This window comes from Diadema antillarum, unplaced genomic scaffold (genome assembly GCF_040938485.1).
Source record: "Diadema antillarum isolate AM-2024a unplaced genomic scaffold, OU_Dant_1.0 seq00000532_RagTag, whole genome shotgun sequence".
Lineage (NCBI taxonomy): Eukaryota > Metazoa > Echinodermata > Echinoidea > Diadematoida > Diadematidae > Diadema > Diadema antillarum.
Window position 1 is genome coordinate 415,265 of NW_027271483.1, and position 12,565 is coordinate 427,829.

Below are 12,565 nucleotides of genomic sequence, written 5' to 3' on the forward strand. Positions count from 1 at the left end.
GAATGTAATACAGACGGTCGCGGTGGAAGAAATCCTCAAGTGTTGAAAGAGACGCCAGCAGAGCCCAACGATTCACCGGACCCTGTACTGGTAATCATCAATCTCCATCGCGTTGAAAGCGCTATCATTATAGTGCGCAGAAACGCGAGCACACTCATCGTAGGTCCTGAGACCAGTCTGTGGACACTCTGCGTGGCGACTGGGGCACGGCGACATACATGAACATGGCGGAGACATTCGTCGAATCGAAGGACACGTGGAGATACGTGGTGCTGGTGGCCAAATTTTCACTGGACTGCATCACTCAAGGTCTGCTCAAAGCCTTTGGCGTGCTAGTTCCTTCCCTGGTTCAAAAACTGGACACAGACTATGGCACTCTGGGATTTATTCTCTCCATGGAGTTAACCGTCTTCTTCTTGGCCTGTAAGTACACCCGTCCGATTTATGTTGTCAGATTTCAGGGTTAAACTTCCCTTCATCACGTTATAGTTCGTGTTAACAGGAATAATCTATATAGATAAGACTCGAAGGTAAAGATCTAGGACTACATATCGGTTTACTGTATACACAAACTGATAGCATTTTATATCACATACAGTATACAGTAGCCAGTACATAGAATATGATTATGACATTGATTCATCGTTTTTACCATATTAGTACGTATATAGTGCATACGAATTTTTTTAAAATCATGTTATCTACTTTATTACTTTGGGAGTCCTCATCCTAACTTCAAGGGGTAATTTACCATTTGCGGACGAAACAAAAACCCAGCTATAGCGCTTCAAAATAGTTCTAAAATGTGAGTGAGGGATAGAAATAACCAGTGTAGAAAAGTTAATAAGTACAATCAATGTTTAAAGTATTGTTAAATGTAAAAAAATGTGAACAACGATTACAACAAAACTGTGTCTAGACCGTTAAAACTGTCTACAGGCTTTTAGGCTTTATTCCAAAAGTATTATGTTAGGATGTTTTATGATACAACTGATCTACACATATGCATCAAATAATATAACTCGATTTTTTTTTTAAATCACTGTTCCCATTGATAAACAATACCTTTAAACTGGTCTCGAAAGGCGTCCTCCATATGTCATAAATATTATTGATATCTTTTCTTCTTCCTGATCAGGGTGAAAAAAAAAAATCAATAGATTGTTGAACTTACAGCTTTGTATGCAGTATTAAACATATTTTCATAGAGCCTTTCTCTAGTTGCAAGATGTTTCCCCCTCTCATTGTACGCTTGATTATAAATATGTTGTCCTCAGGTGCTCAGAGCTTTTGACGTCCCTTATCAAGAGTCTACATTTGAAATTGTTAATGTGGATCGGAGGAGGGACCCTGAAAGGATGTCGCATGAATGGATGATGGATGTTTAAAGATAACAAGGGTGTGTGTGTGTTTGTTTCTGGGTGTGTGTGAAGTTATATGGCTATTCAGTTTTAAAATCACAGAATGAGGTGGGAAAGAAAGGTGCACGTCACGAGTTCGACACCACGAATCAACAGCCCATGAATCATGCTGCCCACAAGTCATACAGCCCACTCGAGTTATACATCCCACATATAGTCATACACCTCGACACTGAACAAACAAGGCCCATGATATGAGACCCATGTTGTATAATGTCGAACTAGCGGGCTACTTTTACGTATAGTGTTGAACTCATGGGCTGTGTGACTCGTGGGGCGGTGTCGTTGGATGAACCCGGAAGGAAGATGGAGTTGGAAAGACGTGCAAATAAGGAGGATAGAGTAAGAAAGAATAATCATATGTAACACAAGATGATATGTGACACTTGTTGTTTAGGTCTATAGATAAAGGAGAATGATTGGTATGCCATTAACTTCATTTATGACATTTTTGTTGTATGTTTTGTTTCTATGATTTAATCGGTTGTATCTTGTTTTGTAGATGTATTTAAGAATAATGTTGTGTAATTGAAACCTGACAAAGAAATCTTTGAAAAAAGCAATGCATAATGCAATTCGCACCGACAGCCGATGAACAAATTTAGCAATATTCTCCATCGTCGGCGCTGCAAGCACAGTCTGAGACTACTATTACCCCTAAGTAACACCTTCGTTGCTATCGCTACCCTTGCCGTGGAGCTTGGCACTCTCGGGCATTGGCTTGCACCTGTTTTGATAAACCCAGCTTGAGATTAGAGACATTGTCCGCAATTTCAGGCCTGTCCGGTGATTAAACCAGGGAATCTGCTTACATAATGGTACGTCGAGTCCAAAGAAACTTTTAAAGAACTTAGAACGATTGTTACTTTACACAAAAGAGTGACAGAAACGTTCTGGGGTGAAAGAGTGTGTGTGAGAAGTGGTGATATTCAAGAGTAAGAGTAAATACCGAACCTTTATCACCATTGAAACGTGTGATCATCTGTGTCTTTGAATGGGGTATAGCTTACGCTTGCTTCGTCAGTATCCTCTATTATGATTAAACATTTGTTTTATTTTGGGGCATGTAGGCTACTTTTGCCTTTCTTTGATATCGCATCACTTGTTTGGTAACCATTGTTGCCATTTTTACGATGTATTTTTTTTTTTTATTTCAGAACAATTCAGTTCGTTTGACTGCGAGACACGAATGTCTCAATAAACTACGATGTCATTAATTGAATAGAATCTTATTTTCCTTCATCGCGATGCTGCCATTAAAATGGTTGGGGGAGCTGAACAAGCAGCGAGTCCTAACCTGGTGTATACAACGATGCGGCAACAATAGGAAATAGAGAGTCAACCATACTTTTTTGATGCGAATTACGTAACACAGTACATTGCAGTGGAACGATATACAAGCAAAAAACCTAAGGGGAAAAATCCTGTGCATGTAATAATACGCATACATATAAATACAATCATACTATGCAAATGAGCGTCTGTGTAAGTGGAAACGGGCTATCATATTATACTCTGTTAAATAAAAGTAACTTTGGCAAGAGAAAGAACCAAACCGGGAATATTAGAGGGCAGCATTGAAAATGCACAATGTAAGGAATGACAGAAATTATGTTAGCCATTTCCCTCCTACATGTTGAAGCAACGGGGTGGATTGTGTGAAGTCGTCTCATCTAGAGCTTCTTTCTGCTGGTTTTGACTGTGTCTGGACGAGTGTCCAAAGATTCGATGCTCTGTAAAATCATGCCAATGGGAGATTAAAACATGGGCGGATCCAGGAATTCTGTAAGGGGGGGGGGGGGGCGTGACTAATATTTCTGGTGCCACTTCCGGGTTTCATTTCATTTTTTATTTTTATTTCTTTTGTTTTTAACGAAAAATAAAGGGGGTGTGCGCCGGTTGCGCCCCCCCTCCCCCCCCTCCCCCCCCCCCCCTCTGGATCCGCTACTGTAAAATGGTATCAAACTGGAGTGTCAAGCTTGACTGTGATGACAGGCAAGCTATCTAATCGGCTTGTCAACGGCAACTTTCCTTACCGAAAATACTCATGATATTTGAATGCATGCCAGAACTGATTTCCACTTATTTCATATCCTTTCACTATCCAGGTCCCCTCGTGAGCTATCTCTCCACACTGGTAGACCCCCGAACTCTTTGCATCGTGGGCGGGATGGGTGCAAGTGGAGCTATTGCCTTATCGGGATACCTAACGTCGCCATTTTGGTTTGCTGTTATGATGTTTCTTACAGGTAAAACATCGTCACATTAACATCAATGGCGTAAATAAGAACAATGGCTTTATCTTGCTTAGGCTGATGCCTTAAAAGTGAACTTAGGGCATATCGTGATTTCAAGTACGGTCAATGAGAGTATTATTATCATGGGCAGTCATTTAATAAAAGCAGGGAGGTGGAAGACCTCCCTGATAAAACGCAAGCGTCACACTCTCCTGAAGTTCAGCAGAAATGGACACAATCATGAAGGATGTGTTCCGATAAAAGTCGACATCGGGTTCTAATCGCCGGTGGAGTTTCTTAGGCTGCTAACAAATGGCCATGTATACATGGTTTGATTGATTGCTCAGCTTTAAACCAATTTCGTGCGAATTGAACGTATATATACATTAAACGTAAGTTCCACAAATGGCCACCCTGTGCCAATTTCGGGATAATAGTGGGACGCCAGCCTCACAGATGCACTAGAAGAAGGTGGAAGTTGCCTGTACGGAATTAACATACTATCTTTTTCCTTCTCGTTTGTAGTTATTTAAACTTTTATCAGGTTTCCAGTGTCACTTCACTTGCAGCTTCATATGTTTCTCGCAATGAATGCGTGACCTGAAATCAATATTCGCCATTGGGTTCATCATTTCTTGTCTTTGATAGAACTGATATTTTTCTTTTCTCCACAGGGTTGTTCAGCTCCCCTATCAACCAAATATCCCACGTCGTTCTACACCAACACTTCGGTGACAAATTCGGATATGCAAATTCCATCTGTCTCATGGGATGTTTCGTTGGGGGCGCGCTTTTTCCCGTCTTGACGTCATCCCTACTGGAAGGATACGGACTCGAAGGAGCCATACTTTGTTTGGCAGCCTTGTATCTTAACTGTGTACCAGTAGCAGCGACGCTCCGTCTCCCTTTGGACTTCGTGGATAGAACGAAAGTCATATACAATGAAGATGACCAGCCGGGCCCGTCGGAGGCTTCAGCACACTTGCTAGAACGAACAGACGAAGACACGCCCACAAAACCGATAAAGCAATGTCACAATTTCCTTCATCATAGTCGAGAAACCGCATCTCCCAAATGGACTCGGGAACGGATCCTGGACTATGTCTGGTCGGATTTGGGGGTGAGGGCGCTGGTGCAGGAGTGGGCGTTCACTCTCTTCTTCTTACCATGTAAAGTAGTCGTGCAGATTGCCATGGTCAGCTGGACCCTTTTCGTCGTTTCCTTCGCAATGTCCAAGGGCTTCGAGGAATCGTTCGCTTCCTACCTGCCCATGGTTGGGTCAATTGGCGGATTGGTCTTCCAGGGGACAATGACCGTAATCCTGCGTTTCAGACACCATTTGGGAGCGCCACTATTCATCGCTAGCATGGCCTCTCTTGGTGGGGCGCTGCTTCTCTACCCTGCAATGTCGTCCCCAACGCATCTCCTCATCTGCTCTTTTTTCGCCGGTGGCGGTATTTTTGCCGGCTTTGCGACATCCTACGCTGTTCTCGTATCCTTCGTCGCCGAGGAAAATTTCAAAGGAATCCTCTCTGCCAAATTATTCATCACAGGATTTGGGATTGTGATTTCCGGGTACATTACAGGTATCGTACAAAAAAAAACAAACCCACATTCATGAATGATTTCAAAACAAAGTGATACATAAATTTTGAAGTGTTCAATGCATGATGGAAAAATCAGAGTGGAAAATAATGAGACAAAACGTTATAATCTCTCTCTGTCTTCATATCCATATATAATTTTATAGGTCCATTTTAGGTCCTAAATGATAGTGATTAAGAAACGCAAATGGCACGTACGCATACACATACACACAGACACACTGAATACACTAATACACATAAACCATTGTGAAAAAACGTAAACTTTCCATTATAATGCGTGTCTGCTTGAAGTAAATGGCGGAGAGGTTTATTTTAGTCAGTTACACATCTACACGGGATATCACACTGCCCTTCTCCACACTTTGATCACTGTTATCATTAATATCGAATGCACTTTGTGCTTTTCATGATACAGTAACAGCCCAGAACTTATCTTTGATTCACTTGCATTGCAGGCAAGCTGTATGATGTCACTGGGTCACTTGATGAAGTGTTTCAACTCGTTGGCGGCTTGTGCGCAATGACTGTTCCCCTGACAATTGCCCTCGTGTGCATCCAGAGAAACAGGGACGAGGGGCGTGGCTGCCTCCCCTCGCTCGGCCAGCGTGGCGCCATTTAACACCAGCCTTTAAAACAAGTTATTTCGCTATACGCAGTGGTATCTGATCCCGGAGGGCGAGGGAGAGGGTTAAAGAAAATTCGGAACACTTTAGAGAGAGAGGGAGAGACCTTCAAAAATATCACTTGAAACATGCATGGAGCTACAAGAGACCGCCATACTTGAAAGATGTCCGCCTCGATACACTACGAGATAAACACACAAGCGTTATTTCTGGAGTCTTTTCACCCTCAAAAAAAAAAAAAAAAAAAAAAAAAACCGATAAAAACATCAATAACACCATACAGAGGAAAAGGAGTTATCATCCAGCGAATATAGTAATTGCATTATAGCGATGACTTTAATATCTTTAACGCTGGTCCATTTAAACTTTTTGCCAATAAATTTTGCAGACTCCAAGGTCTACTTATGAACTGTTTTTCAATTGCGCTTTCTCTCAAAACGGCATGCTCTCTTTTGATTCCCTTTGCAACTCACGTAAATGGTTACCCCATGACGTATTTAGGCGTTTTCACATCAGCCCGATAAAAATCCAAGCTCGAGATATTTTTTAATTTCCCAAGTCAGAAAATAGCGCGCTATTTCGAAACATTGGGCTGATGTGAAAACGCCTAAAGTTACAGGCTGAGTGAGCACTTTGATAGCGACATTATAGTGACTCCTGTCGATCACTTTTGTTTGTATTTTGCACAATCTAACTATGCACGGGAGTATTGCATTACAAACGGACTGCTATGCATGCTTGTGTATGCTTCTAACCAAGGAGGTTCGAGAGATGGAGTTACAACTGACTATGATTATTCAATCAGCTGTCAGTTTTCTATGGATGGACAAAAGAATTCCACAGGTGCATTTGTGCCTTTGATGTTTGATGCTTGAAGCCGCCATCTTTCTGAGCAATCTTTATAAGATTCATTTTTAACGCTAACATAAATATCGGGTATATGCTGCTCGTTTATATATCAAATGCAATGAACTTTCACCTAATGATAAAGCATATGAAACAAAGGTCAGTTCCGTTCGAAAATAATATGTGTAAAAGTGTAAATCTGAGCTGTATTTTGTAAAAGTGTTTGAAATTTTACCCTCATGGAAAGCCGGTTTTATCACTTTTCTCTTTATTTCCGCCAAATGAAACTAATAATGGTATTATGGTATCATGTTCAAGTATAATTCTTTATAAATTAATATGTTAGATTAGTGTACAGACACGGACAGTCGAGTGATTTTGATATCTATTTCAGCAATATTTTTGAGCAATTTCTATTCGCGCTCCCCCGTGCCTTTACCATCATTGTCTACAGCCCATCGTTTGTAAGTAGGGATAGCGAAAAGTAATTACCATCACAAAGACAATCATCCTTGGAAAGTGGCTGGTGATCAGGGGCGGATCCAGGAATTTCGTAAAGAGGGGGCGCGTCTACAAAATTAAAGGGGGGCGCACGCACCCCTCCCCACATTTTTTCTTTTTATTTCTTTTGTTTCAACAAAAAAAAAGGGGGGGGGGGCGTGCGCCAGTTGCGGTCCTTCCTGGATCCGCCCCTGGTGATAATGCAATGAGATACGTGTCAATAAGCCAGTTCGGAGTTCCAGTTTGAGCATGAGCAGAAAAAGGTCATTTGTACCGAGAGACAAGCTGGTTTTTAATTTCACTGAGACAAGCAACTGTAATGCTATGATTATTCGTGGAATCCTTATAAATAGTGCCTGACAGTACATCCACCCGACAGCAAGCCTGGTATTTGGCAATGTTAACAGAAAAAGTTTGTTAATGTATTCAAAACAGCACAATGAAATAGATGCTTCCCAAAGTGTTGATTGACAAACCATCCTGGTCACTTCATCTACACAGGTTCATTCTTTGTTAGAATACGAGTTCCATAAATTGCTAGTTGGGCAAGCTGCTGCATTATGTCGCTTTGAATTTAGTGAAGTGCCTAACCAACTGCGAAAAATGAAAGGTCATTTGTACCCATGTGCACATGAGCTATCTCCGAACTGGCTCATTGTCTTCGCATCTGAAGAGCGGCAGATCCAGTTTGACACATACTTCACAAATATTTTTGAGTAGCGGCTTCGAGCATGGGATCAAAGCGAATAAGACTGCTGTGACTCCGTTTCTCGAACCTCCTTGGCGTAACACTCACTCGACATGATAAATGGTATACAGTTGTCAAACTGGAGGTAATAAAGATTTGTATTATCATATAAAAATTATTTATTATATATATATATATACCAGCAGTCACTTACATCACTAACACCACCTCAGGAACCTATCAAAATTGCAATAATTCTTGTCAAAGTGATGATGAAGATGAACTGATTTAAAAAATGACGAAACCGCGAAATGCCATATAAAAGGGTTGTTTATGGTTTACTAGAGAACATTCTTTACTCTTTGTGCTGTGCAACACAAAAACGAAACTGTAATCTCTCAAGCAGGAAAAAAAAAGTTGACTTCCTTATGTCAAATGTTGATAATAATGCTGCAATGGATATCTAGTGCTTGTATGCGATATACATTACACACAAGTATTGATATATTTTTTGCTGAAATAAAATGTATATTACGTATTATACACGTATGGGTGTATTTATGAATACGTTCGCACACACTTACGTACATTACATATAAGAAAGAGAAAGAGAGATGAGGTGGATTTTGTGTGTGTGTGTGTGTGTGTGTGTGTGTGTGTGTGTGTGTGTGTGTGTGTGTATGGGGGGGGGGGGTGGCACATATCCGCGGAGAAGTACGCTAACTACTGTATTGGAACAGCCCGAGCCTCATCACACATCACTGCATCTTGATCGCTAGCTGGCGCACGTTAATTTCGGCTACTTCTACGATCTATAGGGCTCACACCCGTAAATACAATGGACTGTCCCAGACCCCTTCACAAATTCGTACCAAAGATACCAAAATAAATGAAGAAAAAAATTGATTAAAAATCAATGATGTAGTTTGGCAAAAAAAAAAAAACTGAATAGCTGTAGATATTGAGTATATATGAATTCCTCTACAAATTGCATTTTGGTTGGAAGATGAACGCTTTTCTGGTGGAATTTGAGGGGACTATTCATTGGGTACGTGTACGGAAAATGGGTGATTTTTTTGAGTGACAAGAACTCGTAGTCTGGCTTTGCGGACCCCTGGACAGAATTTGGACTGAAGAATCCACCCTGAAAATTTGATGGATGAAAGGATACATCTCACTTATCCAGGTTATAGCTGAAAGACCTCATTTCTCCCTGCTATTTTACAATTTTTTTTTTTTGGAAATTTGATTTTTAACACATATCCCTATGGGGAAATATTTCTGGGTGTGAGCCCTATAGGCACTGCATCACCAAGGAGGTTCAAGAGATGGGGTCATATCAGTTGTATTCCCTTTGATCCCATGTTTGATGCTGCCACTTAAAAACATTTGAAGTAAACCACGGTTTAGTACTATGTGCCAAACTGAAGTTGCCCCACAGTGATATGGACTCTAGAAATTCCTGTGCCACTGCATAATGATCAGCCTCTCTCTAACGAAGATTGTATATTGTCTTACTGATTGTATAGGCTAATTACTTTTCGGATTTTTTCTGATTTCAAGATGGTCACCTATATAAATTGAAATGTTTCAGAATGTCTGCCATCAAAAGCATGGTTTTTGCCCCAGATTTGAACCTTATTAGATGCATACGATATGAGATAAAATCAAAGAGCTTTTCCCCGGTATAAGTATATAGGGAGGAGAACAGAAAAGTCTCTGGATAATACATTTGCAGTATGGTGGCCATTTTGAATTTTAAGATAGCGGCCTACTAAAATGATCCATCATTAAAAAAATAATAATTATAAGCATGTCTGACAACAAGAGCATGCTTTATGCTCCAAATTTAAAGGGTGTGTACAGTTCTGGTCGAGGTGAGGATTTAGCTTTTTACGTTTTGTGAGATATTCAGAAACCACTCTATGAGATGTCAAAGAGCATGCAATTCTAAGGGGTATCAAAAGTTTATTTGATGAAAATCGGTTTTGAATTGGCTGAGATATCCAAAAACAAGGTGAAACAAAGAGATCCTAATAAAGTTGTGGCATGTCGCCTTTTATTATTATCACTTTTTTGGATATCTCAGCCATTTGAAAACCAATTTTCATCCAATAAACTTTGAATCCTTCTTAAAATTACATGCTCTTTCATATTTCATAAGAGGTTTCTCATTATCTCACTTAAGAATGTTCAAAACATGAATCCCCACCTCAACCAGTACTGTACAGTCCCTTTAAACCTTCCACAATGCTTACAACATAACATGTGGGTCAAAACCCATTTTTTGAAGTATAATTTCATTGAAATTTTGTAAGATCTGCGCCCCTATGTTTCAAGGTTCTAGGCCCGCAAAAAAAAAATCTCCTTATGCTTTTTTAAGGATTTTTTTTTCTTTATAATAGATGAGGCAATTTTAAAGTAATAACTTTGAAAAGTAGTTAGAACTTGAGGAGGAAGCAGTCACGTCTATAAGGGTGGTTCCCAGCTCCCTGCGTCTACTTCCAGTGCAGAGTTCAAGATGTAATGTCAAGAACAGCTCTCCTGTCCTAACGGTATCACAACGTTTGTGGAGTACATAATCTAAGTACAGTACTCTCCGCGTAATCGGGTATCGCTTAATCGGGTACTCCGTTTAATTGGGTAGTAATGTCAAAATCAGTTTAAATGCACATTAAAATTACCTGATAATCGGGTTGCCTCTCCGCATAAATGGGTAAATAATTTTCTTCTTATCTAACTTCTACCCACATTTTATCGCAGATAAAATCTTTAAGAAATCATAAATGTCAAAATTTCCACGGCTTATTGCATTCTCTGCTTGACTTGCAAAGATGACCGATCATTTGGGGAGTGATTAAACAGGAAAACACATGTACCAGTACATGTACCGACTTGCCACACGTAAACGAACATTACACATGTAGCTGGCACTCACAACTGCATAGACAGACAGGAGTTGAACCCACTTGCGCTCCTCCCTACTTGCTCTGCAACAACATTCACAATACGAGAAGTTTGCAACGAAAATCAGGCCATTCACCAGCTCAATAGTTTTGCTTTTCCCCAGTCACTTCTCGAAAAGTAACCCGAGGTTCTACGTGACTAGTGCACGCAAAGAGACGTTTTCATTTCGGAAAACGCCTGCATGTTAGCGAGGAGTCTATAGTCAAACGACAACTATTTGTCTATAATATTGCTCGTGACTGAGCAAGTGTAAGGTATAATGTGCATTGCAAGCACGCGTGTTAAGCATACAATGCATGTACGTACATACACATTGTGTGTCAATTGTGAATGAGACGTGTTCTTCTGTTAATCGGGTACTCCGCTTAATCGGGTAGGAAACGCTCTGCCCGAGCCTACCCGATTATGCGGAGAGTACTGTATAGGCCTATCGACGGAACCCAAACAGAAACAGAAACTTGGGGGGGGGGGGGGGGCGGCGTGCGGGTGGAGAGATACATGTTATTGTAATCAAGCATAATATCTTCATATGGATTCATGGATTCTTCATGTCCATTGCATAAAATACCATGATATTTCACACATACACGCACACACACACACACACACACACGTACATCATATACGCGGTCACACCAGACACCTCCCTGTATCTTTCCATCCCTATACTTAGGCACACACACACGCACTCGTACACAGCATACATGTATTAATACGTTATCTACAGGTAGGGCCTATACGTGTATCAACAAAAGCCAATACTAGTAATCAATTTACCGTTTGTACATTACTTTTTGTGCACGAGATTTGCAAATTATTTCTACATTTTTGGGCGTTTACTTTCCAGCGGCGGATCCAGAGGAGGGCTCACCGGGCGCGCGCCCCCTCTTTATTTTTTGGTTAAAACAAAAGAAATAAAAAGAAAAAGAAAATAGGGGAGAGGTGCCTGCGCCCCCTTTAATTTCGCAAAGGCGCCTCCCCTTTACGGAATTTCTGGATCCGCCCCTGGTTTCTCAACATGTGGGTGCTGTCCAATTTCTACATGATTTGGGCGATTTTGTACATTGAGGTTGCTGTATTTCTACATTATTTTAGTGGGCGTCAATACATTTGTTGGCGTTTGTGTATTTGTGAGTTTAACAGTCCTCCCCCTTTAATGGGCCCTAATTGTACCGTATGATTAGCACCTGTAGCATGTTATAAACAGTACATTCAGCTATGTCGAAATATGGAATCCCGTGATATTTCCCGCCATATCTTATTTCTAGCTAACTTGGTAAATTTGGGGGTGCTGAATCAGACGAAAAAAAAAAACAAAACAAACTTTGACTACATGCATTTTTTTTTCTGGCATTGTCTTTAGGCACCATTTTGAATTTAAAATGGCCACTATACATGTAGATAGGGTGGTTTATAATATATTAGGACCAGTTATCAAAGTTTTGGCTTGCTGTTGTTAGAATTCGTGTTCAGCACCCCATAAAAGGCGCTGTTCGTTTCTACATAATTATGGGTGATGTCTTGTACATTTGTGGGCGATTTCTAATCTACATTACGTTGTTGTTGTGTTTTTTTGTGGTTAGTGTATCTACATTTGTTATTAATGTTTTACATGCCGTTTTATATCAGTTGGCGTTTCTACATTTGTGGACATTTCTTGTGGGTTCAACCGAGC

General features: G+C 40.5%; 1 protein-coding gene across 1 annotated transcript; it reads left to right on the forward strand.

Moving 5' to 3' along the window:
- Window positions 1-224: 224 nt before the first annotated feature.
- LOC139734547 (monocarboxylate transporter 3-like) lies at window positions 225-5,884 on the forward strand. The gene is made up of 4 exons (XM_071645321.1): window positions 225-423; window positions 3,530-3,670; window positions 4,333-5,244; window positions 5,721-5,884. The coding sequence occupies exons 1-4, from the start codon at window positions 225-227 to the stop codon at window positions 5,882-5,884; spliced, it is 1,416 nt and encodes a 471-aa protein (XP_071501422.1).
- The last annotated feature ends 6,681 nt before the right edge of the window (window positions 5,885-12,565 follow it).

Bases quoted from the DNA above. Each gene is read 5' to 3' on its own strand.
- LOC139734547 (XM_071645321.1), top strand. From the start codon at position 225: ATGGCGGAGACATTCGTCGAATCGAAGGACACGTGGAGATACGTGGTG. The intron at 3,671-4,332 runs GTAAAACATCGT...TTTTCTCCACAG, and splicing joins TGTTATGATGTTTCTTACAG to GGTTGTTCAGCTCCCCTATC. The intron at 5,245-5,720 runs GTATCGTACAAA...CTTGCATTGCAG, and splicing joins GATTTCCGGGTACATTACAG to GCAAGCTGTATGATGTCACT.